Here is a 27,515-nt window from a genome sequence, read left to right on the forward strand (position 1 = left end):
TCTTCCCAGCTAGGGTTTAAGTTTCACGAGTATAGAAATCCTTTGTCTATTTTGTTCAGTCCCCTGCTATATTCCTAGCACTAAAACACTGCTTGGTACGTAAAGTGTTTCTCAATGTTTTGCCAGGATCTAAGTTCCAATAATTTCAGAAGCAGGCAGGGACCTCAATAAATGGAAATAGGCTGGGGTGTAGCCTGTGACTACCTGGAGAGCCTATGCAGCCCTTCCTGACTCTGGCCAACTTGTCCAATGGCCCAGTGTCACCAGAGACTCCAAGAGAAGGTTGAAAGCCAGAGTTGTCTACAATGTAATCTTCCAAATTTAAAATGTTTGAAAATGGTTCAAAGTTCTGGCCATTTTAATAAAAGGAATGGTTTTTATCAGATGCCCTCAAGAGAACAGGATTGTCCCTGCTCCCTCTGAATACAAACAAACTAGAGGGGATACAGTGCTAACAGCCATAGTAAGCCATGAGATATTAGGAAGATGATGCCATGTCCCACATTATGCTAAAAAAAATTTAATAGGGAGGCTGTTAGATGGAGACAGCTCTAGCACCTTGGGTTCCTACATAAACAAATTCCATGTGAATAGTCAAATAAAATGTAAGCTTAGTTAATCAGAAAGTGTCAACTAACATCTAACTAGGGACTTTCTACCTTAACTAATTAAATATTTTCTTTATTTTGCTTCTGTGAACACCTTTTAAAAGTTTCTTCCTATCCCTTCAATGGAGCCCTGAACTGCTTGATTTATGAACTGCTGCCTGCTAAAATAAAAGTTTGCTGCCTGACTTATGAATTGCTATCTGCTAAAATAAACTCTTTAAAATTTTTATGTGCCTTCATTTATCTTTTAACACTTGCACACAAATGTCTATAGCAGCACTATTCATAATAGCCAACAAGTAGGAAGAACTGAAATGTCCTTCAATGTTATCTATTGTTAGTAAATGGATAAATAAAACATAGTATAATCTATATCATGGTAGCTTATTTGGCAACAAAAACAAATTAAGTACTTCAGGGGTGGATGAATCCCAAAAATATTATGCAAAGTGAAAGAAGCCAGTCACATAAGATCCAACATTACTATATGATTCCCTTACATAAATATCCACAATAGGCAAATCCATAGCAAGAGAAAGTAAATTAATGAGTGCTTAGGCATTGGGGTCACAGAGTGATAGCTAAAGGGTACAAGATTACTTTTTGAGATAATGAAAATGTTCTAAATCTGACTGTACTGATGGCTGCAAATACCTGTGAATTATATGGGACGTGAATTGTATCTCATGAATGCTTATTTTTAAAAAACGCGATGGAGAGGTTGTCTTAGATTGCTTGTACAACTACAACACTACACCTGAGAGCCGGTAGTTTATGAATACTAGAAATTCGTTTCTCACAGTGCTGGAGGGTGGGAAGTCCAAGACCAAGGCACTGCAGGCTCAGCGTCTGGTGAAGGCAAATCCCTCAGACCCCGCACTATCTAGGTGTCCTCTCATGATGGAGTGTCAGAAAGGATGAAGAGAGATGAACATCCTCTGTTAGGCCTCTTATAAGGGCATCTGATTCCACTCCTGAGGATGCCACCCTCATAACTCAATCACCTCCTAAAGGCCACACTTCTTAATATTGCTTCACTGAGGATTAAACTTCAATATGAATTTGAGGGGACAAAACTCTCCAAACAACAGCACTCCAACCCTGCACCCCTCCCAAATTCACATCCTTCACTCCTAAAAATACATAGATTCTATAAAAGCCCCAAGGTCTTAACCTGCTCTGTCACCAGGCTGAACACTGAAATGACTGATAGCCTGTGGTGCCACCAGCTATGTCACTGGCTTGTAAACATTAAAGCCTGGAGGCTGATAACCACATGCTCCTAGATGTCAGTGGCTGCATTATCATATATTCCCAGTCCCTGAGGCGGGCTCCAGACCTGCTGTTCTAGTGCAATGTTGACACCCCGGTGACCTGGGCTCATTATAATGAGACAAAAATGCACCTGTTTAGTGCCATAACAGATCCATCATACCCAAATTATGGAAGAAAAAGGGTGGAAACCTGGAAACGTCTCTTTGCCATGAAAAGTTCCAATGACACCATGCACACCACAGCCCCTCATCACCAGCCCTAGTGAAACCCAGCCCGCAGACCTGCTGGGGAGACAGTATCTTTAGAGGGGGAGCTCCTCTTCTCTAATTTTCAGTCATAGAATAAAATGCCCTGCTGCTACTGGGACTGTTTGGTTATTTGTAAATGGTATTGAATAGGAAAAGAACCTGCAAATTTTATAACAATTCCAATATCAACTCAAACAGCTAAAGTCCAGAGTCTTATCTACACATCATTTGAATCACATACGGTTGAAACTCAAAGGTATGTTTCATTCTGAGGCAAACTGCCTGTGAGAGCAAACCAGTTGTGTGCTTCTAAAATACAATGCTGGGACAGGCACAGGACAGGTATTTCCATCCTAAAAGGGAGACTTAGGAGAGAAGAAAGGGGGAAATGGTCCCAAATAAGTAGATTTTTTTTTCTTTTTAAAAAAGTGCTGAGAATAGAACCCAGGAACTCCTGTATTTTAGACAAGTGTACCACTGAGCTACACTCCCAGCTCCTAAGTAAGTCTAAATAAAATCCAACAGAGAAAACAACATTAAACCTTTTTTGTTTGGTTGGTTTGGTTTGCCTTTTGGTACTGGGGATGAACCTTTTAGTACTGGGGATAAACCCAAGGTCTTGTGCATTCCAAGCAAGAGTTCTACCACTGAGCTACACCCATTAAACCTTAAGGCTCGAGAACGATCTTCTTTGACTCTATGTCCTGCTGGGAGCCATCAGCCAAGTAGGTATGACAATCTCCTTGCCAGCTTACTCCCATGCTGTCTAGTGGAAGGACTTCTGTAAGGTGACCTTGCTCAAGGACCAGGGCAGGATCCGTGTTTAGGGTGTTCCCCCTTTAGAATAGGGCGGTTTAGCATAATAGGAGATTAGGGTGTTCCCCCTTTAGAATAGGGCAGTTTAGCATAATAGGAGATTAGGGTGTTCCCCCTTTAGAATAGGGCGTATCCTGCTGCTGAGTTCCTCTTGAGTTCTTAGGGTCAGACAGTATATTTTGGGAGACAGAAGCCCATGCGGAGTGGATTTGGGCAGAGTAGTGGATTTGGGCAGAGTAGTGGATTTGGGCAGAGTGTGGATTTGGGCAGAGAACGTGGATTCCCCCAGAACGTGTTTGTAGACGGCCAGTGTGAGTTCGGGAATAAAGAATTGCTGTTTAAATCTACAAGCTGTGTGGAGACTCGTGACTTGTGTCCAGCCAGAGACTGCGGCAATGTCCCACCACCTGGGCCCACTGGAGTGGGGTCTGGGCCCCCACAGATCTTCTGAGCATGGCCCACACAGCAGCTCTCCCAGGCTAGGATCTCCTGCCAATGATACAGACCCAGGGTATCAGGGACAGGCCTACCTTCACAGCTCCACCTAGATGTTGCCTGTTATGGTTTAGATATGAGGTGTCTCCCCTAAGCTCCTGTTAATGCAGGAATACTCCAAAGGTAAAATGATTAGATTATGAGAGCTATGACCTGATCAGTCCATCCTAGTATGAATGGACTGAATGAGTGGTAACTGCAGGCAGGTGGGCCATGGCTTAAGGAGGTAGGTTACTGGGGGCTGGCCCTAGAAGAGTGCATCTTCTCTGAGGCCCCTTCTCTCCTCCATTTCCCTGCTTCCTGACCCGCTGTGAGCTGAGCAGCTCACCTCCTATGGGTCCTTGCTCCACAATGTGCTGCTGCCTCACCTTGGGCCCTGAGCAATGTAGGTGACTATGGAATACCTCTGAAATCATGAGCCCCAAATAAACTTTCCCTCCCCTAAGTTGCTCTTGTTGGGTATTCTGGTCTCAGTGAGGAAAAGCTGACTACAACACTGCCCTTGTGGGAGCTCTCCACAGTGACCCTATCCCTGAGGCTGTCCACTCTCTGGGCCCTAAGGCATTCCTTGATCTGGAGGAGGAAGCCCTGCCCGACAACTCTCACTCTGCACACCAGCAGAGTCAGGGCCATGTGAACAGTGCCAAGGTTTCTATATTGTACCCTCTGAAGTGGCAGCCAGAGTCACCCTGGAGCTACTCCTGAGGCCACTTGAGCTACAAATGGGGTGACCAAGAAGTACTACACTGGAAGGGAGCAGAGACTTAGGTATCTCTGGGGAAGCCAGTCCCAAGGTCCCACAGGAGCCCTGGGCCCCTCCCTTGAAATCTTTCTGCCCTCCAGGCCCTGGCACTCAAGCCCTATGATGGGAGTGGCCTCAAAAATCTCTGAAATGCTTTCAGGATCACTCTTCCATGATCTAGAATAGCATCTGGCTTCTTTCCATCCATAATAATCTCCTTACCAAATGTTTGCTTGGCCACACCCTGTATTCTCCCAAGCACACCTTTTCATTCTTTATAACTTGGCCAGGCTGAGAATTTTCCAAATCTTTAAGTTCTGCCCCTCTTTTGAGTATAACTTGTCTTTAAGCCTTTCTCTCTTCTTGCACACTACTAGAAGCAATCCAAAGAAGCCATGCAGCACCCATACACCTTGCCTAAGGATTTATTCTGCCAGATATCTTGGCTTATCACTCTTGTGTTCCACCTTCCATAAACCATGAGGACAGGGACACAATTCACCCGAGTCCTTTGCCATATTGTAAAAGCATGGTCTTTGCTTCAGTTTCCAATAAGCTAGCTCTCATTTCTGAAACCTCATCAGATGGCCTTTACTGTCCACATTTCTACTAATATTCTGATCACAACCACTGAAGTACGAAGAAGATTCAAGCTCTGTCAACAGCTCCTTTTTTCTTTTGAGCCTTCACCAGAGTCACCCTTAACACTGCGTACACAGCAAACTAGGCTTTTTTTTTGCCAATTCCTCCAACTCTTCCAGCCTCCACCTGGTTCCAACTTGAGGTATTATGCCAACACTCCACTTCTCACTTCTTGGTACCAGTTTCTTAGTCTATTTGTACTCTGTAACAAAATTACAGACTGGGTGACTTATAAACAATAGAATTTTATTTCTCACAGGTGGGAAGTCAGCCTCTGGTGAGGGCCACTCTCTGCTTTAAGATGGTGGTGTAGAGCTGTGTCCCCCTAGAGGAGGAACCCTGTCCTCACAATTGCACAAGGGTTGGAATGGACAGGAAGGGTGAAAGGGGGCAAATCCTCCCCATCAAGCTCTTCTATGATCCTATTCGTGAAGGTTCCAACCTCATAACCAATCGCCTCCTAAGACCACATCTTTTAAAGTAGTAAAGTTTCAACATGATTTTGGAAAAGACAACAACATTTAAATCATACCAAAGGATAAAATATAAGAATGGGGAAGGATATGCCTTTGGCATTCATGGAAACTAAATAAGAGAGGTTTCAGGACAGTGGAGAAAGCAAAGCCAGAAGGTCATACCCTCTGCCAGGATTCTCCATCCCTTCCTTTCTACTTGTCTGGAGCCTTAATTGGCCATCATTCTCTTCACCTTCTGTCTTTCCCTTTCTCTGCCTCTGAAGCCATTCACTTTGCTTTTGTTTTAAAATTGCTCCAATCACCTGTGTCTCCTGCTAGCTGTTGTTCTTAGGGAGTGGGTACACTGCCTGTGTGCATCACCAGACATAAAGACTCTTCACAGCAGAGTTGGTCATGACTGCAAAAAATCCACAAAGCACCCCAAACCTCTGAGGAGACTGTGTAAACTGTGCTATGTACCCACAAGGACATATTACACAGCAATAAATCTTAGAAATAGTATCTAGTGAGAAAAACTAGTCCTTTAAAACTAAACACATGATGATACCATTTTTATAAAGCTCAGATATGAGAAAACTAAACAATGTGTTATTCAGGCACTCATGTATGTGATGAAACTTTACAAAAATATAAATCTGGGTTATGAAGGCTAGGGTGTAGCTAAGTGGTAGAGCACAAGCTTATCATGCAAGAGGCCCTAGACTGGATCCCCAGCATCAAAAACAAACAAACAAACAAAAAATAAAAGTAGGGTATAACAGACACAAAATTGAGAATGGTAGTTACCTGTATAGTGGGTAATTCTGTGGTTGGTACAGAAAGACGAGGAAAGAGCAATCAGGTGGATAACATGGCATTGGTAATGCTCTGTTCCTGGATTAGCTGAGGTACAAAGGCATTCCCTCTACTGCTCTGCTTTCTAATTACATGCGGAGATATGTGTGTGTGTGTGTGTGTGTGTGTGTGTGTGTGTGTGTATACATACACGCACATATATACATATATATGTATAAAATTTCTTTTATAGCCAATAAATTGATAAAAATAATAAGGGAAAAACCTTAAAGTGAATGAAGGAATGGAAACACACAAGTGCAAACTATTCTTTCCAGAAGACTCAGGAGGAAGGGAAGTGGAAAAGAAGTAAAACAGCTGGCAGGAGACACAAGGTAATGGGAGCAATTTTAGAATAAAAGCAAAGTGAATGATTTCAGAGGCAGAGAAAGGGAAAGACAGGTGAAGAGAAGGATGGCCAATAAAGGCTCCAGACAGGCAGAGAGGAAGGGATCAAGAATATTGGCAGAGGGTACGACCTTGAAAAGGAAGCAGCCTATCCTCTGATTCTAGAGAGGAGATAAAAGTAGGTTGTAAGTCTAAACAAAATTTTGGGAGAAAGTGGAAAAGACCAGGCAAAAAGTTGAAGAAAAGCATAACCAATGGTATAAATATCCTCGAGGTAAAAAGTGAAGTCACTGGTTGAGACCAGAGAAGCAGAGATTGAGTATGGGGCTTTTGCAGCTGATGACAATTTGAAAGAGTCACACCAAATTGGCAAAACTAAAAGGCATCAGAAGGCACAATGCGGATATATGAAACAAGAAACTGCTAGCAGTACCAACTATGCAGTTGCCTAAATTTCTAGCCAGAAAAACTATGTTCTGAAACAAAAGATGTCACAATTCCTGTCTTGTTTGCCTGGGGGTGTAGTTCAGTGGTAGAATGTGTGCTTAGCATATTCAAGGCCCTGGGTTCAATCCCTAGCAACAAAAAATAAATAAGTAAGTTACTCTCTGTTTTGCCCTCTATCTCATTGACCTTTTATTTATATATATAAATATATATATATATATATATATACACACACACATATACATGCGTGCGCGCGCGCACACACACACACACACACACATATATATCTTTTTTTTTAAGTTGTGGATGAACCTTTATTTACTTATTTTTATGTGGTGCTGAGAATTGAACCCAGTGTCTCACACATACTAGGCAAGCACTCTACCACTGAGCCATGACCCCAGCCCTCTCGTTGACCTTTGATCTCATATTTTTTCCTTTTACTTAGTTTTAAAAGAATAAATAAATAAATGACTGACATGGAGCTAGGAAGTAGCTCAGTAGTAGAATGCCTACCTAGCATAAGGGAGACTGTGGGTTTGATCCCCAGAATTTCACTTGGCTGTGATTTCAATTTTTTTCTGTAAATAAAAATGATACTTGAATCATCTAACACAGATAAGTCCTTGATACCTATGCTGTGGTTATTAGCAAGCAGTAATCTGTCCCCGAGTCATAGTCATCCTTCAAAGTCAGAGGGAAATGCATGTCAGTAAAGCATTTAAAATCCAGCTCTCAGGCTAGGAGTGTAGCTCAGTGGTAAAGTACTTCAGAGGTCTACAATTCTCCCATAGAAAGTAAAAGAGAGGTAACCATTTTGTAAGAATTGTGTCTATATATACTCACTATAATATATCATATAGTAATATTATTGCATACATTATATGTGTGAAGCCCTGGTTTCCATCCTCAGCACCACAAAGAAAAAAATAAATACATACATGAATAAATAAGTAAAATCAAATCCAGCTCTCTCACTTCCTGAGATTATCACCCAGCTACTAAGGAACCAATTGTACCCCGAGTTGTTTTTGTGAGGACTTCCCTCACTTCTATCACTCTGAACAAAGGAGGTCTAGATAACCTGCTCTTTCTCTGAATGTGTAGAATGTGTCTTAGCATGCTCAAGCCCCTAGGCTCAATCCCAGGGCCTGGTATTAAACTTCTAATACTTTCAGGCTTTTCTGAGACTTTCTCTTTGGCTTTCAATAACCTCCAGCTGGTGGCCCAGCAGCTGCTTCCAGGGTTCACCCTCCTCCCCAGGGAACCTCAGACTATTCCCGAAGCCTGAACTCTCTCTCTGAAACAAAAGATGTCACAATTCCTGTCATGTGTGCCTGGGGGTGTAGTTCAGTGGTAGAATGTGTGCTTGTTTGAGGCCCTGGGTTCAATCTCCAGCACCAAAAAATAAATAAATAAGTCACTCTCTTAATAAATAAATAAATAAGACTGTGGGGTAAAATCCAAACTCCACAGGTCTTCCATGGCCACTCTCCAGGCTTGCCAAACCCGTCAGTTCCCCTAGAGCTGCTTTTCATTTCTAACCTTCTGGGCCTTCCTATATGCCAGCTGCTCCCTAAGACACCATGCCTAGCCAATGCCTGCTCTCCTTTGGGGACCCACACAAGCATCACCTCCTCTTCAAGTTCCTAGTGTTTCAGGAGCAATAAGGAAGCCAGAGTGGCTGGAGCAGAAGGAGGAGGGAAGGAAATGCAATGCGGTAGAACATGAGGTCAGAGTTCATCATCGCTTTACAGATGGGGAAACTGAGGCAGAAGTTTACTAACTTATCCAAGGGATTTTGCTGATGAGAGGCAGATCTAGGATTGAGTCTTAGCCAGCCTTTCTAGTTTCTTCAGGAACCTATCATCTTTGGAAGATAATATTATCTTCCAAACTTGCTTGACACATAGCCAAGCCACCTGATATTGCTCTTTACAATAACGAATATAGCCAGGCATGGTGGCACACGCCTGTGATCCTTTTGTATTATTTGTACTCACAACCCTTCTGACATAATATATATGGGGTGTTTCTTCCCACCAACCAATTCTCCAGCTTCGCAAACAACAACTTGGTGACCTACATTCAATTCAGTTCCGACACTACCTGGAGCTAGCACAGACCCCAGAGGTAAAGGCTCAGCCCTACAAGTCTTCCCTCTTCTTCTGACACCAGTCAGCAAGTCTAGGGCACACAAACTTCTGAAGGACTGGTTATAAAGTCCAGGGGTTTCCAACCCTTGAGCTAGAGTAGCTCACAGAACTCAGATAAGTGCTTCACGTACTATATTACCAGTTTATGATAAAGGATAAAATTCAAGAACAGGCAAAGATACTCAGCAATAAACAAGAATAAAATCATGGCATTTGCAGGTAAATGGATGGAGCTGGAGAATATAATGCTAAGTGAAGTTAGTCAATCCCAAAAAACCAAATGCTGAATGTTTTCTCTGATATAAGAAGGCTGATTCAACATGGGCTTGGGGCGGGTGGTAAGGGCATGGGAAGATTAGACAAACTCAGATAGGGCAGAGAGGTGGGAGGGGAAGGGGGTAGAAAAGATGGTGGAATGAGACGGACATCATTACCCTCAGCACATGTATGAAGACACGAATGGTGTAAATATACTTTGTATAAAACCAGAGATGAAAAATTGTGCTCTATATGTGTAGTATGAATTGTAATGCATTCTGCTGTCATATATAACAAATTAGAATAAAAGATTAAAAAAAAAAAAAGAACAGGCAAAGAGAGAAATGCAGAGGGCAAGAGATGGAGGATGATGCACAGAGCTTCTATCTCTCTCCAGGCACGCCATTCTCACAGAATCTCAATGTGCTTACCATCTGGAAGCTCTGAAACCATCATTTAGGATTTTCATGGAGGTTCCATTCTGTAGGCATGACTGATTAAAGCATGGGGCCACTGCTGATTAGCTCATCTTCAGTCCCTGTCACCTCCCCAGAGGTTGGGGGGTGGTGCAGAAAGTTCTTACTCCCTAATCACATGATTGGTTCCTCTGGCAATCAGTCTCCATCTGAAGCAGCTATCTAGGGGCCCATCACAGGCCACCTCATTAGCAGAAACTCAGATATATTGAAAAGAGCTTATTTTGAATGACAAAAAAAAAAAAAAATGTTCCTATCACTATCACTCAGGAAATTCCAAGGGTTTCAGGTCTAGGACAAAGATCAAATACCATTTCTTATTTTCACACTCTTGCCTTAGGACTTGGATACTTTTTGGTTTCCCAGCACAGAACACTTCCCTGAAGTCTGAATCATTCAGGTCTCTGCTCAAACCTTACTTCCCCTGCAAAGCATTCTCTGGCCACATACTTAAATAGAATCTTCCTCCCCACCTATGCCCTTTTTTTAAATGTCCCTATCATGATTTATTTTCTTCCCAGCACTCAGCAGTTCCTAAAATAACAATATTTGTTTACCCCCCTTTCTTTTCTCCATCTCCTACTAGAATGTAAATTCCTTGAGGGTGGAGTCTTGCTCTTACCTGGCTCCCCAGGGCCTAGTATCCCTGACACATTAAAAAAAAAAAAAAAAAAGGCTGGGACTATAGCTCAGTGGCAGAGTGCTTGCCTAGTACGTGTGAGGCACCAGCTTCTATCCTGAGGGCCACATAAAAATGAAACAAATAAAATAAAGGCATGTTGTCCATTAAAAAAAAAAAATTCAGAGACTATATTCCCATTGAGGCAGGAGGATTCCTTGAGCCCAGGAATTTGAGGGCAGCCTGGGTAACACAGTGAGTCCCTATTTCTTAAAAACAAATGATGATTTGTTGAACAAATAATGATAACAGAAGGATGATACCTACATTAGGGCTAGGAGTGCAGCTTAGTTGTAGAGTGTATGCTTAGCATACTCTGGGCCCTGGGTTCAAGCCCCAGCACCAAAACAACAAAACCCCACCTACATCAAAGGGTGTTGAAAAAGTACACACAGAGGGATATAAAGTGCTTAATATAATTCCTAGCACATAGTAAGCTCAATGACGTTGGCTAAGGCTATTATCAAAGGAATCCAGAAGAACATGAGGTTAATGTGGGCCAGAGCAGTTACAGAAGGTATCAAGAAGGGGCCAGATCATGTGCTTGATCTGGAAGAATGAGGTTTTTTTTTTCCCCCCACTCTCTAAGTTGGGACACTGTAGAAATTGTTAAGTGTCTCCTCTGCAGAAGCCATCCCTCCCCAATGTAGGCTGTCTTCACATTCCAGATCAAATGCAGTCTCCAGGGGCTGGGAGTGTAGCTTAGTGATAAAGTACTTGTACAGCCTGTGTGAAGCACTGGGTTTGATTCTCAGCACCACATATAAAAATAAGCTAGGCACTGTGGTGCACACCTGTAATCCCAGTGGCTTGGGAGACTGAGGCAGGAGTATCGTGAGCTCCAAGCATCTTATCAAGGTGCTAAGCAACTCAGTGAGACCCTGTCTCTAAATAAAATACAAAATAGGGTTGGAGATGTGGCTCAGTGGTTGAGAGCCCCTGAGCTCAATTCTAAGGACCCCAAAAAACAAATTATTTAAATAAAGGTATTGTGTTCATCTACAACTAAAAATAAAAGAAAGAAAACCTATAAAAAATGCCATCTTCATACTGTAAAGAATCATCTACTGATCAGCATCTCTCTGGCTTGACCATCCATTAATTCACTTTTCTTTCTTTTCTACACCAGAGACTAGATAAATTTCACTTCTAATGGTCCCTCAATAATACTGTTAAATTGATTAACTTCAGAGACCTATAGAAAAGAAGCAACCCAGGACTGGGGATGTGGCTCAAGTGGTAGCATGCCCACCTAGCATACATGAGGCACTGGGTTCGATTCTCAGCACCACATAAAATTGAAATAAAGATATTGTGTCCACCTAAAACTAAAAAAATAAATATTAAAAAAAAAGAAAAGAAGCAACCTACTCTTTGGTCCAGCAATCTAGGCTTTTGTGTCTATCCTAAAGAAATACTCAAGAGTCAGCATTAGTTCAAGTATAAAGATCATGTCCACTTGCACATGCGAGTGTGTGTGTGTGTGTGTGTGTGTGTGTGAGAGAGAGAGAGAGAGAGAGAGAGAGAGAGAGAGAGAGAAGCAACCAGAATGTCCACCTGTAAGAGAGCAACAAACGATACATCTACCCTGTGCAGAGGCTAAATGAAGATAGACACTTTATAAAACAATCTCCAAAATATTGGGAAAAAAAAAGAGAATACACAGCATTTGATTTTCATTTAGGTAAAACAAAGTATTTTAAAATAACACACACAGAAACCTATAGGTTTCTCTGATCTGTGTATTTATGAATAGCACTGGAAAATAGATCTGATTTTTGTTCTGAATATTTGTGTACTATTTGCATTTTTAAAAGACCACACTGAACGTATTACTTACATAAACTAAAATGAATTCAAAATAGCTGCATTTAAAAAAAATTCCAGGACTTGAATATATACCATAAAGAGATTCAGGCATTGGACTGTGACCAACTTCCCCAGGTAACTAATTTTGAACTATTAGGGCAAATCCACGCTCATTTTACTTCTCAGGCATCAGACCCCTTAACAGCATTAACAGAAACGTGCTGGGTTTGCAACGTTCTCTAACACCTGTTGTCCGGACAGCACGCCCTTTCTACACGGTGCTTTTCTCCTAAACCACGACCCCGCTAGCGCTGGGCTCTGGAGAGCGCTTGCTCTTCCTGGGCACTCGGAGGACAGAGACACTGGAGGAAGAAAGCTCTCCAGGTAGATGTGTGCACACGTTGTCGGAGAAGGAAACTTACTTTCCGACTAGCCTCTTCTCTGGCTGTAATCTCCTGCTCAGGCATCACCCCCGCAGACACCAATTTCTTCTCAGATCCGGCCCGGAGCCCAAAGGTCACCTGGTTAGGGAAGGGCGAGAAGAGCCTGTTAAAATCCAGGAGGAAGAGGAGTGGGTGTGAGGGCTTCAGTCCGGCTCGACTCTAAGGAAACCGTCTCTTCGCTTTGAATCAGGGGATCCGCAGCACCAAAACTGTAGGTTAAAATTGAGCGCCGCCGTGTCCCTAACTTGGGAGCGCAGGGATAAGAGCGCGTGGGGAGCGTGGGCCTCCGACCTTCACTCACACCCAAGCCCGCACCGCAGGGCGAAGACCTGTCCTGACTCCCTCCTAAACTACCTCGGACGATGCACTCAGCACTGGGTCCTCAGATCTGCGCCTGGGCTGGAGATGAAGGGCTGGCGAGTGGTGCAGTCCCGGGCCGGAGGTGGAGATGCCCCGGGTTCGCCCAAGGCCTGGGGGACGGTTCGTCCTGGCGGGGTGTCGGATCAGCTCCCCTCAGCCCCCTCTCCAACTCCGCGCCTAGCTCCTGGGCTCCGCGGATCTCAAATGCTGCAATCGCTACGGGAATGGACTCTGCACTCGGAAGATTGATCCGTGAGCTGCAAGGGCCTCCCATTTGGTCGCCAACCGGCCGCGGGTTTGGGACTGAGGGCCGGGGCGCCCCGGCAGGGGCTTCCAGTGGGGGAGGGGCCGAGGACCTGAGCGCCGGCTGTCCGTCAAAGGCCACGCCCCCACAGCCCACCTCCCACTACGGTGCCGCCCATGGGGGCCGGACCTGTGTGCGCCACGCCAAAAATCTCGTTCACTCCTCGGCCATTCTATTGGCTAAAAGGCCGTGGGAAGCTGCTACCGGTAGCCAATTGTAATGCACAATTGGCCCGCGAGGGCCAGAGGAGCGACTCAAGCTTCCTCAGTGGCCAATAGGGAAGAGGAACGGCCAAGCGCTTCCTGAGTTCGGGGGTCGGCCGAAGATGGCGGCCTCCAAAGGGGGTTGGTGCTTGTGCGAGTTGTTGAGGTGAGGAGCGGGTGCTGTGGGCTCCAAGGGCTACTTGTCGGGTGGTGACACTTGGCTATCCAGTGCAGCTAACGTTTGCAGGAGAAGGGCCACCCTTGTCATGGATGTAGGCTAATTTCCTAGGATTTAGGGTATTTTCTCAGGCCAGTGAGCGGTTTTCCCCTCCCTGCGGGGTCTCTCAGGTTGGAGCAGACTGAGTCTAAAGACTCAGTTTACCGCAGTTTTTTCGCCTGTGTCCTTGTGGCTGAGGGGCGTTCTTTCCCTGTTTCAACTTTTTCTTTCTTTTCGCAATCCAATAACTCTGTCATGGTATTTATATGTGCATTACTAATTTTCCCTTATGATTGAGCCGAGAGTGATTTTCCAATCTATCATGTTTCTCTCTTAGTTAAAGAAATCAATTTCCCTCCACTCCGTTTCTCTCTCTCTCTCTCTCTCTATCTCCCCCCCAACTTTGGTACCGAGAATTGAACCCAGGGACGCTTTGCCATCCATTGATTTAGTGTCTCTGTTGTAAAAATACTTATATGAAAATATTACCCTTATTGTAATACACATTATCGTTTCTTCCAAAGAAAAGTTAGGAAATAGAAAAGTAAAGGAATGCTACCATCTGGTGATAAACACTCTTAATATTTTGGTGAGAAAACACTTTTCTCCACCTTTGTTATAATATTGTGATATAGTAAATGTCTTACTCTGCACTGATTAAACTGACGACCTACTGTATGCTACTACCTAGTCAGGTTGAAAATTTATAATTAACACAATATATACCTGAATAGCAGTATGTGCATATTCTCAACAAAACTCTGGTATTTCTTCTTCATTTTTGTCCTACTTCAAGTTCTATAATTATTTAAAACATTCTGAATGGGAAAGTATATTCTCAGAATTTTCATGTTACCTACCTGCCTTATAAATGTCTGCTAAATGAGTGACTCACTATTGATTACAGCCACCTTTTTTTAAGCCTTTTGTCTAAATATGGGCAAACATTATTTAGTACTACATATTTTAATTATATGTAAATCCTAAAATGAATAATTCTAATGTGCAAGTACTGTATGGTGTTTAATAAATTTATTTATAGAAACTGTAAGTGTATCTTTGAAACTAACATACTCAAAGGACTGGCTTAATTTTAATTATTAGTACGATTCTGAATCTGATTTAAGTCAAATGGTTCAATTTGAAAGGCCTATATGTAAAACTGAACCATTTGAAGGAATTGTCATTAAAAAAAAAATCTTTAGATTTTCTGAGTCGTTTACATTATAAGTAAAACAGACTTTTGAAAGCTCTTCTTAGGGAAGCAGACTGTCCTATATAGAGTTGCTTTTGTGAATTCCTACATTCCAACTCATATATTCTTAAAGTGGCAAGTAAGATTTGTCATTATTTAACATTTAATCATTTAAGGTGGTAGTTCAAAGTGTGGTTCATAGATCCATACAGATTCAAGATTCTTTCAGTAAGTCTTCAAGGTCAAAATTGTTTTGGTAATAATGTTAAAATAGCAATTGCTTTTTTCAGTATGTTGCCATTTATACTGATGGTACAAAAGTAACGGTGAGTAAAACTGCCCTAGTACAAATCAAGGCAGTGAATGCCAAACTGTAGTAGTTAGTCCTTGTGGTTTTTAGCACTTGCAAAACCCAGTTTTAATTAGGAATATCAGTGATGAACTGAGAGCCATGGCACATGCCTATAATCCCAGGAACTCAAGATGGTGAAGCAGGAGGATTACAGGTTTGAGGCCAGCAATTTGGTAAGGCTTTAAGCAATTTAGCAAGACCCTTTCTCAAAATAAAAAGTTAGAAAAAAGTCTGGGATCCAACTCTGTGGAAAAGTGCCCTTGGGTTAAATACTAGTACCAAAGGAAAAAAAAAATCTTTGATTAAATAGTAAAAGTTATGAATTTTGTTAAATCATAACCCTTGAATACATATATCTTTAATATTGTATATAACAAAATGGGGGGTGGAGGACACATAAAGCACTTCTGTACTGCTATATGGTGGCTATCTCAAGGAAAATCAGTTTGTTACATAATCATCTAAGCTGCATGCTGAAATAGACACTTTATGGGAGACCATTTTTACTTGAAAGACGGACGGATAAACTACCAAGTCACAATGCTACAAAATGGAGAAGTAAAAGATCCACTGAATCCTGGGTTCAAATAATCCTCCTATCTCAGCCTCTTGAGTAAGGTGGGACCCCAGAAGCAGGCCTCTTTGCCTGCCTAGAATTTTCAAAAAACAAAAAAGTAGGAGGGGTGGGTCTTGGGTAGAATGTCTGAGATCCTAGGTTGAATCTCCAGCACCATAAAAGTATTTCAAGTATTTTGTTAGCAGGCTTGCAAACTACAAAAATTTTCTTTGCTACCAATACATAAAGTAAATATGTAAAATTTTTTTTAAATATGGGCATCAGATGAATTTTCACCTTTTCCTTCTTATTTCAGGTTGTTTTATTCATTATTCTTCCCTGGGCTAATTGTATGTGGAGCTTTATGTATATGTTTGGTCATTGTCCTTTGGGGACTCAGATTACTGCTACAGAGAAAGAAAAAGTCAGTGTCAGCCAGCAAAAATGGGAAAAATTCAACAGTGATTGCATTTTTTCATCCATACTGCAATGCTGGTGGAGGAGGGGAAAGAGTTCTATGGTGTGCCTTGAGAACCCTGCAGAAAAAGTAAGTATTCATCATGTTTAGCAAATTTTCTATATTGTTGCCATTTCTAGAAAAAATATTACTCAGAAATTCCTTTCTCCTGTACCTATTCACAGCCAGGAATTTCTTTTTTAAACTGTTCTTTAATAAGAGAATTTTTCTCTCATTTGCTCACTTGCTTCATACAGTCCTGTTGAATTTTAAACCAGTGCCCCCAACGTGCCTATGGTAGAGGCTGAAGTGGGAAGATTGCTTGAGCCCAGAAGTTGGAGGCTGGCCTGGACAATGTAGACCTTGTCTCAAAAAAAATCTGAGCCAGGAACAATGGCATATGCCTGTAATCCCAGCAATTTGGGAGACTGAGGCAAAAGGATCACAAGTTTGAGACCCTAAGCAGTCTAGTGAGACCCTGTCTCAAAATAAAAAATAAAAAGGGCAGGAATGTAGTTCAGTGGTAAGGCACCTCTGAGTTCAATCCTTAGTACCCAAAAATGTACCTAGCTTTAAAAACATGTTTGCATTTCCCAGAAACACTTTGATCCTATATGAGGACATGTTTATTAAATTTTAATTTATGTTTATGAGTATTTTATTAATATTTCACTACAATTTTTATATTGAGAATGTTGTCAAAATGAGTTGTTGTATTTTATTTGCATCACACATAATAGACAAGTACTCTACCTCTGAGCTATACCCTTACTCTGTTAAGATAAAATGTTTTAATATTTCCTTAAAAAATAGAAATTTCTCATTAAACCCTTAATAGAAGAAATAGCAAAGAACTAGAAGACAGAGTGTCTTAGTCTAATTGGGCAGCTGCATGAAAATATTTTAGACTGAGTAATTTATAAAGAACAGAAATATATTGCTCACAGTTCTGGGAGCTGGGAAGTCCAGGATCAAAGCACCAATAGCTCTAGTGTCTATGGAGAGCTCACTCTGCCTCATAGATGGCTGCTTCTTGCTGCATCCTCATGTGGCAAAATGGAAAATGGGTTCCTTTAGGCCTTCTTTAAAAAGGCCTTTGGGGGGCTGGAGTTGTGGCTCAGGTGTAGAGTACTTGCCTAGCATGTGTGAGGGCCTGGGTTCAATTCTCAGCACCATATATACATAAATAAAATAAAGATCCATTTACAACTAAAAATTATTTAACAAAAAAAAAGGCACTTGAGGGTGGAGGTAAAGTGTGTGCTTAGCATACACAAGACTCTGGGTTTAATACCCAGCACCAATAAATGGAGAAATAAAGGCATTAATCTCATTATGAGGACCCCTCCTTTTTGGGGAGGTAGCAGTACTGGGTATCAAACCCTGAACCTTGTACATGCCAGTACCAGAGAGAGAGAGAAAAAAAAAAAAAAAGTATCTTTGATAAAACAATAAAAGTTGTGAATTTTGTTAATTCAGAATCCTTGAGTAACTCTACCACTGAGTACCATCCCCAGCAGCCCCTTCCTTTTAATATCACTATATCAAGGAGTCATTTTCAACACATGAATTTGGAGGGGACGCAAATATTCAAACCATAGCACATGTTCTTATTTGAAGAACCAGCATTTTAGTCTTTGGGCAGTAGACAACTCAGGAAAGGGTATAGTCAGCAGTTCAAATGCAATGAATGAAAAACAGTGGAAAGCATTTTTTAGTATCAAAATGAGCTTAAGATTATAAGAAAACTTTTTGCTTGATTTGAACCTAAATAAAATGTCATTCTTAACTATTATATTCTATTCTAGGTATCCTAAAGCAGTATATGTTGTTTATACTGGTGATGTTAATGTCAGTGGTCAACAGATACTAGAAGGTGCTTTCAGAAGATTTAACATCAGGTTAACTTGCCCAGTGCAATTTGTTTTCTTAAAGAAACGCTACCTTGTGGAAGATTCACAGTATCCTCACTTCACACTGCTTGGCCAAAGTCTAGGATCCATTTTTCTTGGCTGGGAAGCTCTGATGCAGTGTGTTCCTGATGTTTACATTGATTCAATGGGCTATGCCTTCACACTCCCTCTGTTTAAGTATATAGGGGGTTGCCGAGTTGGAAGCTATGTTCATTATCCCACTATCAGCACTGACATGCTCTCTGTAGTGAAGAATCAAAATGTTGGATTTAACAATGCAGCCTTCATTACCAAGAATCCTTTTCTCAGCAAAGTAAAGCTGATCTACTACTATTTGTTTGCTTTTATTTATGGACTTGTTGGTTCTTGCAGTGATGTAGTCATGGTTAATTCTTCTTGGACACTAAACCATATTCTCTCACTGTGGAAGGTTGGGAATTGCACTAATATTGTTTATCCACCTTGCGATGTGCAGACATTTCTGGATATTCCCTTACATGAGAAAAAAATGACCCCAGGACATATATTGGTTTCCATTGGCCAATTCAGGCCTGAAAAAAATCATCCATTGCAAATCAAAGCTTTTGCAAAATTGCTGGATAAGAAAGTAGCTGAGTCACCTTCTTCACTTAAACTTGTCCTCATTGGAGGTTGTCGTAACAAAGATGATGAACTTAGAGTAAATCAACTCAGAAGACTGTCTGAGGATTTAGGAATTCAGGAACATGTGGAATTTAAAATAAACATTCCATTTGATGAGTTAAAGAATTATTTGTCGGGAGCAACAATTGGTCTGCATACCATGTGGAATGAGCATTTTGGAATTGGTAAGTTTGTCTTTTAAACAACTTATTTGGTGCCACTTACTATGCAGGTAACTGTGTTGAGGTTTTTAGAAGTATGATCTAGTTTAATCTTCTCCAGAACCCTATTTGGTAGGTATTATTATTATTCCTGTTTACAGATGGGGAAACCCAGGTGCAGAGGTTTAGAAACTGCTAAATTCAGTCACACAGGAAGTGGTAGGGCCTGGATTCTCACCCAGATAGCTACTGCTCTTTTCTTTCCCCCATCTAAACTCACCTACCTACAGACTCCTAGACCCTACCCTAATCCTGTTAACAACCAAATTAGAAACTGGACAGGGCCCTCTGGACAGGTATTTCAGTATAGCTGCCTGGTAATTCTGTTGTACATCAAAACCTTAGACCCTCTGTTTCCATATGGATTCTCATAGTAATTCTTTGTGTCTTTTATTGATTCTACACTCATTATTGAAATGGCCTCTCCTCATTTGCTGCCATATCCCATCCTAAGTATTCCATTTAAATCTCCTTGCCCTTTATTGTTTCTTGTTTATTCTAGCACAGATTGCTACCTCTATGCTGACTTCATGTTCAGCACACTACTTGATGTAAGACCAAGTACTGCTTTGTACCTAATTTGGTTTAGCATATTTTTTTCAAGTGCCTACCTTGTGCCTCACAAAACTGTTAAGGGAAAAATAGGACAACATGCAAGTGAAGTTTCTTATACCAAAATCATAATTTAATTTTTTACACATTGTTTTAAATCCCTAGTTAGTAGCACGATACTAAACTGAGAAATTCAGCAGGAACTTGTTGATTCACAGGGTGTGGCTTCCTGTGCTTCCTTTCACTTATAGTCTGTGCCAGGTGTACTCTGGTGGGTGCTAAGAATATTACCAAAAAACACCTAACACACTCATAGGAGCAGAGAATGGTAGCCAAAAAAAGTACTGTGACGCCCAACCTGGGGCCTGGACAATAATTAGAAGTTGCACAGCCCAAAGGGGAGCATATCCAGCAAAGGCAGCAACACTGCGACAAGAGTGACAACAGGATCATCACCAGGCACATTCAAGGGACTAAGAGTCCAACGTAGCCCAGCGTGAAGGGGACCAGGCAGGACAGCAGAGGTAATCTGGGCCAGGTCAAACCATTGGGAAAGGATTGAAGAATATTTTGTGGGGAGGAGGCAGTACTGGGGATGGGACTTAAGGCCTCACATGCTAGGTCAGTGCTCTACCACAAGCTCCCCAGCCCAGAATGGAAGCATTTCAAGTACCGCATTTAAAAGCTTCTGTTTCTTAAAGCCCACTATGGCTGCAGTGTGGGGAGTGTGGGAAGGATGAGGGCGAGCAGGAAGCTGAGCTGGGCTACTACAGCAACCCAGGCAGCAGGTCTGGCCATCTGAATTTGGTGGCAAGCCTACTTGAGAGAGATTCTGAGGGAGTACTAGACTGGGTGGTTAGCTGAATATGTTAAATGAGGGAGCAGGCAGACTCAAATGACTTCCTGGGCTTGGGCAACTGTGGGGATGGTGTTGGCTTTCCCTGCAGGGAACCCAGGAGCAGGGCACTTGGTAAGCCAAGTCTCCAGTGAGTGGGGTTTGAGTCAGCTATGGGACATGTAAATCCTTGTACCCTGTAGGTCATTGTAAATATGGGCCTGAAGGCGACGCGAGACCTGATGTGGAAGTGTGGAGTGAGGGGTCGTCCTTATCCAGGTGGTTATTGAAGCCTTGCAGATGTGGGTAAAGTGTGCAAGAAGAGCCTCTCTGCCAAGTGCTGTGAACAGGAGCAGTTAAGGAGTGGGCAGAAGAGGGGCCAGCAAAAAGGAGAATATGAGTTGGGGGAAACAGGCAGAATGCAGTGCTTTGGAGCCCATGGAAGACAGTGTTTCAGGAAGAAGGGAAAGGGCAACAGAGTCCCATGCTGCCTAGATGCTGGGAAAGGTAAGAAAGTCATTGTGCACCTGGGACAGACTAGTTTCAGGGGAGAAGGGGAAGCAAAAGCCATATTGTGCTAAGTTGAGCATTAGTTAAAGGTGAGCAAGTGGATTCATGCAGACCACACTTCAGTTTATCTGTGAAGGAAGGTGAAAGAGATCAATAACTAGGGAAAATGTGTCTCAAGAAGACTTTGTGTGCCTTCCCTGAGACCCAGGTGCTCATTCCTGACTCTGCTTCGGCCCTTATTTAACACATTCAGCTACCATCCTGTTTTTACGATTTCCAACTAACTTAAATGCTGATAGAGAAGGACCAGGAGAGCCAGATATGATGATGTATGCCTGTAATTCCAGTGAGTGAGGCACAGCAACTTAGCAAGGTCCTAAACAACTTAATGAGACCCAGTCTCAAAAAATAAAAAAATGTTCTGGGAATGCAGTTCATTGAAAAGTACCCCGGGTTTGGATTTACTCCCCAGTACAAAGAAAAAGAGGAAGAGGTGGAAGATCATGAAGGGAAGAGGTGAATTGATTGATTTAGGTCTAAGAGAAAGGGTGAAAGGAAGTTTGCTGCCCTTCAACAACCTATGAGGTGCTGAATGCTGCTCTGCAGGGACTTCACAGCTGTAGAAGAAGCAGTTGGAACAACTGAGCTTCTTTCCTGTGCACCTGGGATGATACCAGCTCTGTGCCATCCTTCAGAGGAGTGATCACTTAAATCATTTTCTGAAGGGCTTCTCTCCAACAATATAGCTAAAAAACAGCTGCCTGAGGTACTTTATACCCTCACCTGTATTATTTGGTAAACACTAACCGCAGTTTCTGTTTAGTTCAAAACTGCTCTTAGGCACAGTAGTATCAAATACACCAGAAATTCAGGCATTAACATGAGCACCGGCAGCAGTACGCATCACTGAGGTAGTTTACATTTTTCTATTTTCTGCTAGTAATGCAATGTGAACTCTTAAACTTTTGCTTTTGATATCTTTTCACTCCTTTTATCTTTCTGATACCTGCTAATATTCTACCATCTTGCTAACATTATTTAGACATTTGTCTTGTGCAGTATACTTACTTTTTATAGAATATTTTTATAGACTTCTAACTACTTACCTGTAGTAAGTATGAATGAAGCAGCATTATTGTGTGAAGCTTTAAGAACTAAAAAATTTTAAATTTTTTTTTCTTTTTTTTTTTTTTTTTTGGTACCAGGGATGGAACCCAGGAACGCTTAACCGCTGAGCCATGTCCCCAGCTCTTTTTGTATTTTATTTAGAGACAGGGTCTTGCTGAGTTGCTGAGGGCCTCACTAAGTTGCTGAGACTGGCTTTGAACTCACAATCCTCCTGGCTCAACTTCCCAAGCCACTAGAATTATAGGTGTGCATAACCGTGTCTGGTTAAATTATTTTATTTTGCACCATAGCAGTTAAATGATCAAATTTATAGACATATAGACATTTAATTAAATTTGTCATTGAGTCTCTTAACATTTCTGAAGGTTTCTACTCATCATTATTCTTTTTTTTCTTTTTTTTTTATTAGTTGTTCAAAACATTACATAGCTCTTGACATATCATATTTCATACATTTGATTCAAGTGGGTTATGAACTCCCATTTTCCCCCCATATACAGATTGCAGAAGAGTAGGGAGGAAGAGCATGAGAAGAAGATTAACATTAAACAGGGATGAGAGGTGGGAGGGAAAAGGAGAGAGAAGGGAAATTGCATGGAAATGGAAGGAGACCCTCATCATTGTTCTTATAAACACACTCTAAAACTTAAAAGGATGGCTGAGTGGCATGGCAGCTACTCAGGAGGCTGAGGCAGAAGGATCATAAGTTCAAGACCAACCTGGGCAACTTGGCAAAACCCCTGTCTTAAAATAAGAAGGACTAGGGATGGACTGGGGTTGTGGCTCAGTGGTAGAGCACTCCCCTGGCATTTTTGAGGCACTGGGTTCAATCCTTAGCACCACATAAAAATAAATAAATAAATAAATAAATGAGAATAAAGGGATTGGGTCCATCTACAACTAAAAAAAATATTTAAAAAAAAAAAAAAAAAGGACTGGAGATGTAGCTATGTGGTAGAGTGTTTGCCTAGTTTGTGTGAGGTCCTGGGTTCTAAGCTGAGTACTGCAAAACCAACAACCAACCTAAAAGAATGTGTGTTTTTTTTTTTCCCCTCCTCAGGAGTTGTGGAGTGTATGGCAGCTGGCACAATTATACTTGCACACAATTCAGGGGGCCCAAAGCTTGACATTGTCGTCCCTCATGAAGGAGATATAACTGGATTTCTGGCTGAGAGTGAAGAAGGCTATGCTGAAACTATGGCTCAGATTCTTTCCCTGTCTGCTGAAAGGAGACTCCAAATCAGAAAAAATGCTCGTGAATCCATAAGGAGATTTTCTGATCAGGAGTTTGAAGTGACATTCCTATCATCTGTGGAGAAGCTATTTAAATAGTGTCACGTCTGTATCAATTAAAGATATTTTATATAAAATGGTTGGACTAGGGATGTAGCTCAGTGATAGAGCATGGTATGTACAGACCCTAGTTTCAGTCTCTAGCACCAAAAAATAACATAAATACCTTCATAAGTAAATATTTTTCTAAACTCACTCCCTGTTGTAATAAAGTCAGCCTGAGCAGTGTTCTCAGCAGTGTATATAGACACAGTATTTATTTCAATGAAAAAAGGCAAAATTACCGAAATGGAAAGGTAATCTTATATAGCTTTTTATATTTAATTCTGATGTAATCTATATCTTTTACATTCAATTTTTCAAGTTAGCAAACAGGAAAGAAAAAAATTTAATGCTGTGAATTAAATATAGGGCAAGTGATCTACCAAGGTACATTCCCACATCCCCAAAATTTTGGTACATTTAAGTTCTAAGCAAATTATGCATGACCTTTTTAAATGCATCTAGTGATTTTCATAAAAGAAAAAATAGGTGGGCATGGTGGTACATACCTGTAATCCAAGTGACTTGGGAGGCTAAGGCAGGAAAATCCTAAGTTTGAGACCAGCCTCAACAACTTAGCAAAGCCCCAGGCAACTTAGACCCTGTCTCCAAAAAAAGAGGGCTGGGGATGTGGCTCAGTAGTTAAGCATTCCTGGGTCCAATCCCTAGTATCAAAAGAAACTTGAAGCAGGCTTATCTAATCATGTTCCCAAAGTATATATAGTCAAGAGATTCCAGTGTGTGTGGAAGCATGTGGGAATCAAGTTACTACTACCAATATTTTCCATAACTAGGTTTTTGTGAAAGGTGCTTTTTGTTTAGTGCTGTGATAGCATATATCTTTGGGTGTCTCCTCATCTCTCAGCAGCTCCACATCTTAAGCTAAAAGTCAGCCCTGATTCATTCAAGAGAATATAAAGATAAGTTGTTTGTCTGGTCATGATGGTGTAATGCACAGAGCTGTTGACAGAGTGTCTATGATCAGCATCATGCATTAAAAGTGGCATTTTGAAAACAGGACTGGAGTAGCAGTTGTCATACCTGGGCCAGCTTCATAATGATAAAATGTAAATTCATCATCATTTACAGTGTATGGCCTCCTCCTACTAAAGCTGCACCTTAATCTTTCTGAGTCTCAGATTTTTAATCTATAATCTGGGTTTGTTAATACCTGTCCTCACTACCTTTTAGAGGTAGTGCCACTGAGAGGGAGTGAAACTTCTTTGAAAATTATAAAAGTTACTTTAAATGCAAGAACCTATAGTAAATATATTTTATAATCTTGTCTTTTACTAGTCCATTATAATTGTATGTGGATCCTTGGTTTCTACGCTGGTAGCTAGGAATTAGTATAAATTTAATTTGACTTCTGTCCTGAATAACTAGCATGGAAAAGCAAATAAGTGTGCAGATATGGCTATAAAGACCTACAACTGTTGGCATTTTCTGCATATGTAATTCCTTCTAGTTCACTGAGTTGACCTTCCCTTTACAGTCTTTTTACATTTATGTTCGAATCATTTGAAAGAGGTATATTATTCCTTTGCAGTCTCAACTATTTATCCACTTATTTTTTACTGGGGTTATGTTGATTCATCTGCAGCCCATCTTTATTGTCAGATTAAAAAGCAATAAAACTGTTCCAGATGCCTCGCACCAACAGAACTTTTGTGGTAAAGGTGATTTAGTTTTTACAAAGAATGGAAATTGTAGTTGGGAAATTCTGCAAATTCTTCAGTCCCTTTCTCCTATTTTCAACTTCATAGACAAGAACAATTTAAGTCTAAAAAACCTAATAGACTCCTTCAGTGTCACAAAGCTGTTTAATGAAAGCATCAGTAATATCCCGGTGTTCCGACTTTTCAACCCAATGCTTATCTTATAACTAGTCTTTGAGGTAAGATTTTTGCTATTCCTCAGCCTATCCATCCACACAAAATTATGGAACTAAAGATAAATTGAAATAAACAGAGCATAAGTAGAGGTTGGAGTGAAGGAAAAGAAGATTCTGGAATTCCTTAAACATTTTTAACCTTCTTCAAAATGACTTTTATGAATCACAAATGTAAAAAATAATTTGCATATATGTTCATTTTCAGTTTTTCTAATGTGATATAGTATATGTTGGGGGTTTTTTTGTTGTTGTTTGTTTTCTGAGTGACTTACTATGAAGTATCCAAGTGGTATGTCTGTCTGGGGAACTTCTGGGTGATATTAATTCTTCTAAGACTTCCCTTCTGAGTAGCCCAAACATGCTGGTTTAAACCCACAGCAATGGGGATTTACATTTCCTATTTCCAACTGTGCACTATAGAATATATGTTTCATAGCCTTTGTACCTAATTATGATTTAGATTAATAGATGCAAAATGTATTTGTATCTAAATATAACTTAAAGCAGTGATTTTTCACTCTCTTAGGTATTTTTCCCAATACAGTGCCTTTTATATCTTTCATGTAGTCTCCCAATTTGATTATTATTGTTCCATACTCCAAGAAATTCCTTTTTTTTTTTTTTTTTGTACTGGGGATTGAACCCAGCACTTTACCACCACTGAGCTACATCCCTAGCCCTGTCACTGAGTTGCTGAGAGTCTTGCTAAGTTGCTGTGCCTGGCCTTGAACTTGCAGTCCTCCAGCCTCAGCCTTCTGAGCTGCTGGAACTACAGGCATGCACCACTGCGCCTGGCTAGACTTTGTTTTTAATAAATATTTCAGACATACCAAAAACTGCAGAGCTTCATACACTTGAGGGGTTTTTTGTTTGGTTAGTGGTTTTGGTGCTGGGGATTTAACCCAAGCCCATACTTTACCACTGAGCTTTACACCTAGCCCTCATATACTTTAATAATTTCCAGGGTATTTTATAGGGCAATCTTATAGGCAAAATTATGAGGTAAAGTCCAGTATGTTTATCATTGCTTTCAGAATATTTGTGTTTAATTATGGAAATTACCCTTGTTGAGAGCCACAGCTGAAGGGGCCCCAGCAAACTTCCAGCTGCCAGCAAACTTCCAGCTGCCAGCTGATGATTGGCTCACAGCGGCCCCAGCAAACTTCTAGCTGCCAACTGATTGGTTCCTCTGCGGTGATGCTCATTGGGCTGTTTCCCCCGCCCTTTCAGACCACGGAGCTGTTCATTGGGGGACTTTTTTTGGCTCCGCCCACGCGACCCAGCCAGTGGGCCTCAAGAGCAGGAGGAGTGGGGGAGGTTGAGAGGCTTGTGGGAAGCCAGTGGTGGCAGTTGGGCTCTGAGGGTTTTTCCTGAGAAGCTGTGTGGTGTGGTGTGTGTGTTCTAAAAATAAAGTTCGTTTCTTTTGACAAGTGGCTCCTGAATTGTGCCCAGCCAGACTGCATCATACCCTAAACTCCAAGACTGAAATAGTGTGTCTGTGCCATGTCAGTGAGTATGAAAGAAAAGTTAACGTCTGTTGCAAAACTACAAGCTATATAGGTATCTAGAAGCTAATTGGTCTCTGTAATTTACCCCTCCTCTCCATTGCTCCTCTGCTAACTTTTTTTCCCATCTTAGAAAAATGGATTAGCATCAGTTCTAATATCTTAGTGGTCTGTGCTCACATGGACTACTGTAAAAGTTACAAGGCACTTAAAAGAGAGATCGCAGGACCTAGGTGACTGGATAAAGAAAATGTGGTATATATATACACACAATGGAGTATTACTCAGCCATAAAGAAGAATGAAATTATGGCATTTTCATGTAAATGGGTGGAACTGGATACTATCATATTCAGTGAAATACACCAGTCCCAAAAAAACCAAAGGCCAGATGTTCTCTCTTTTGTGTGGATGCTAAGGCATTGGGTGGGGGTATACAAGTTTATTGGATTAGACATTAGAATGAAGGGATGGGAATAAGAAAAACAGTAGAATGAATTGGACTTAACTTTTCCTGTGTTCATATATGAGTATATGACCAGTGAAACTCTACATCATGTACAACCACAAGAATGGGAAGTTATA

At 41.3% G+C, this 27,515-nt stretch overlaps 2 protein-coding genes across 3 annotated transcripts in view; one reads left to right on the forward strand and one right to left on the reverse strand.

Moving 5' to 3' along the window:
• Atp7b (ATPase copper transporting beta) overlaps positions 1–12,757 on the reverse strand; it is a 70,537-nt gene extending 57,780 nt beyond the window's left edge. For both annotated transcript variants that reach the window (XM_076871942.1, XM_076871940.1), the window contains exon 1: positions 12,732–12,757. The gene's annotated coding sequence lies outside the window, so the exon portion shown is untranslated. The remainder of the gene's footprint in view (positions 1–12,731) is intronic.
• A 943-nt stretch (positions 12,758–13,700) lies between these two features.
• On the forward strand, positions 13,701–27,416 carry Alg11 (ALG11 alpha-1,2-mannosyltransferase). Its single transcript, XM_076872490.1, has 4 exons — positions 13,701–13,785; positions 16,256–16,486; positions 18,205–19,136; positions 23,258–27,416. The coding sequence occupies exons 1-4, from the start codon at positions 13,742–13,744 to the stop codon at positions 23,527–23,529; spliced, it is 1,479 nt and encodes a 492-aa protein (XP_076728605.1). The 5' UTR covers positions 13,701–13,741; the 3' UTR covers positions 23,530–27,416.
• The last annotated feature ends 99 nt before the right edge of the window (positions 27,417–27,515 follow it).

Source organism: Callospermophilus lateralis, chromosome 12, assembly GCF_048772815.1.
Source record: "Callospermophilus lateralis isolate mCalLat2 chromosome 12, mCalLat2.hap1, whole genome shotgun sequence".
Lineage (NCBI taxonomy): Eukaryota > Metazoa > Chordata > Mammalia > Rodentia > Sciuridae > Callospermophilus > Callospermophilus lateralis.

Excerpts from the sequence above, each read along its gene's own strand:
- Alg11 (XM_076872490.1), top strand. The coding sequence starts at position 13,742 with ATGGCGGCCTCCAAAGGGGGTTGGTGCTTGTGCGAGTTGTTGAG. Across the intron at positions 13,786-16,255 it reads TGCTTGTGCGAGTTGTTGAG|GTTGTTTTATTCATTATTCT; the intron begins GTGAGGAGCGGG and ends TTCTTATTTCAG. Across the intron at positions 19,137-23,257 it reads GAATGAGCATTTTGGAATTG|GAGTTGTGGAGTGTATGGCA; the intron begins GTAAGTTTGTCT and ends TCCCCTCCTCAG.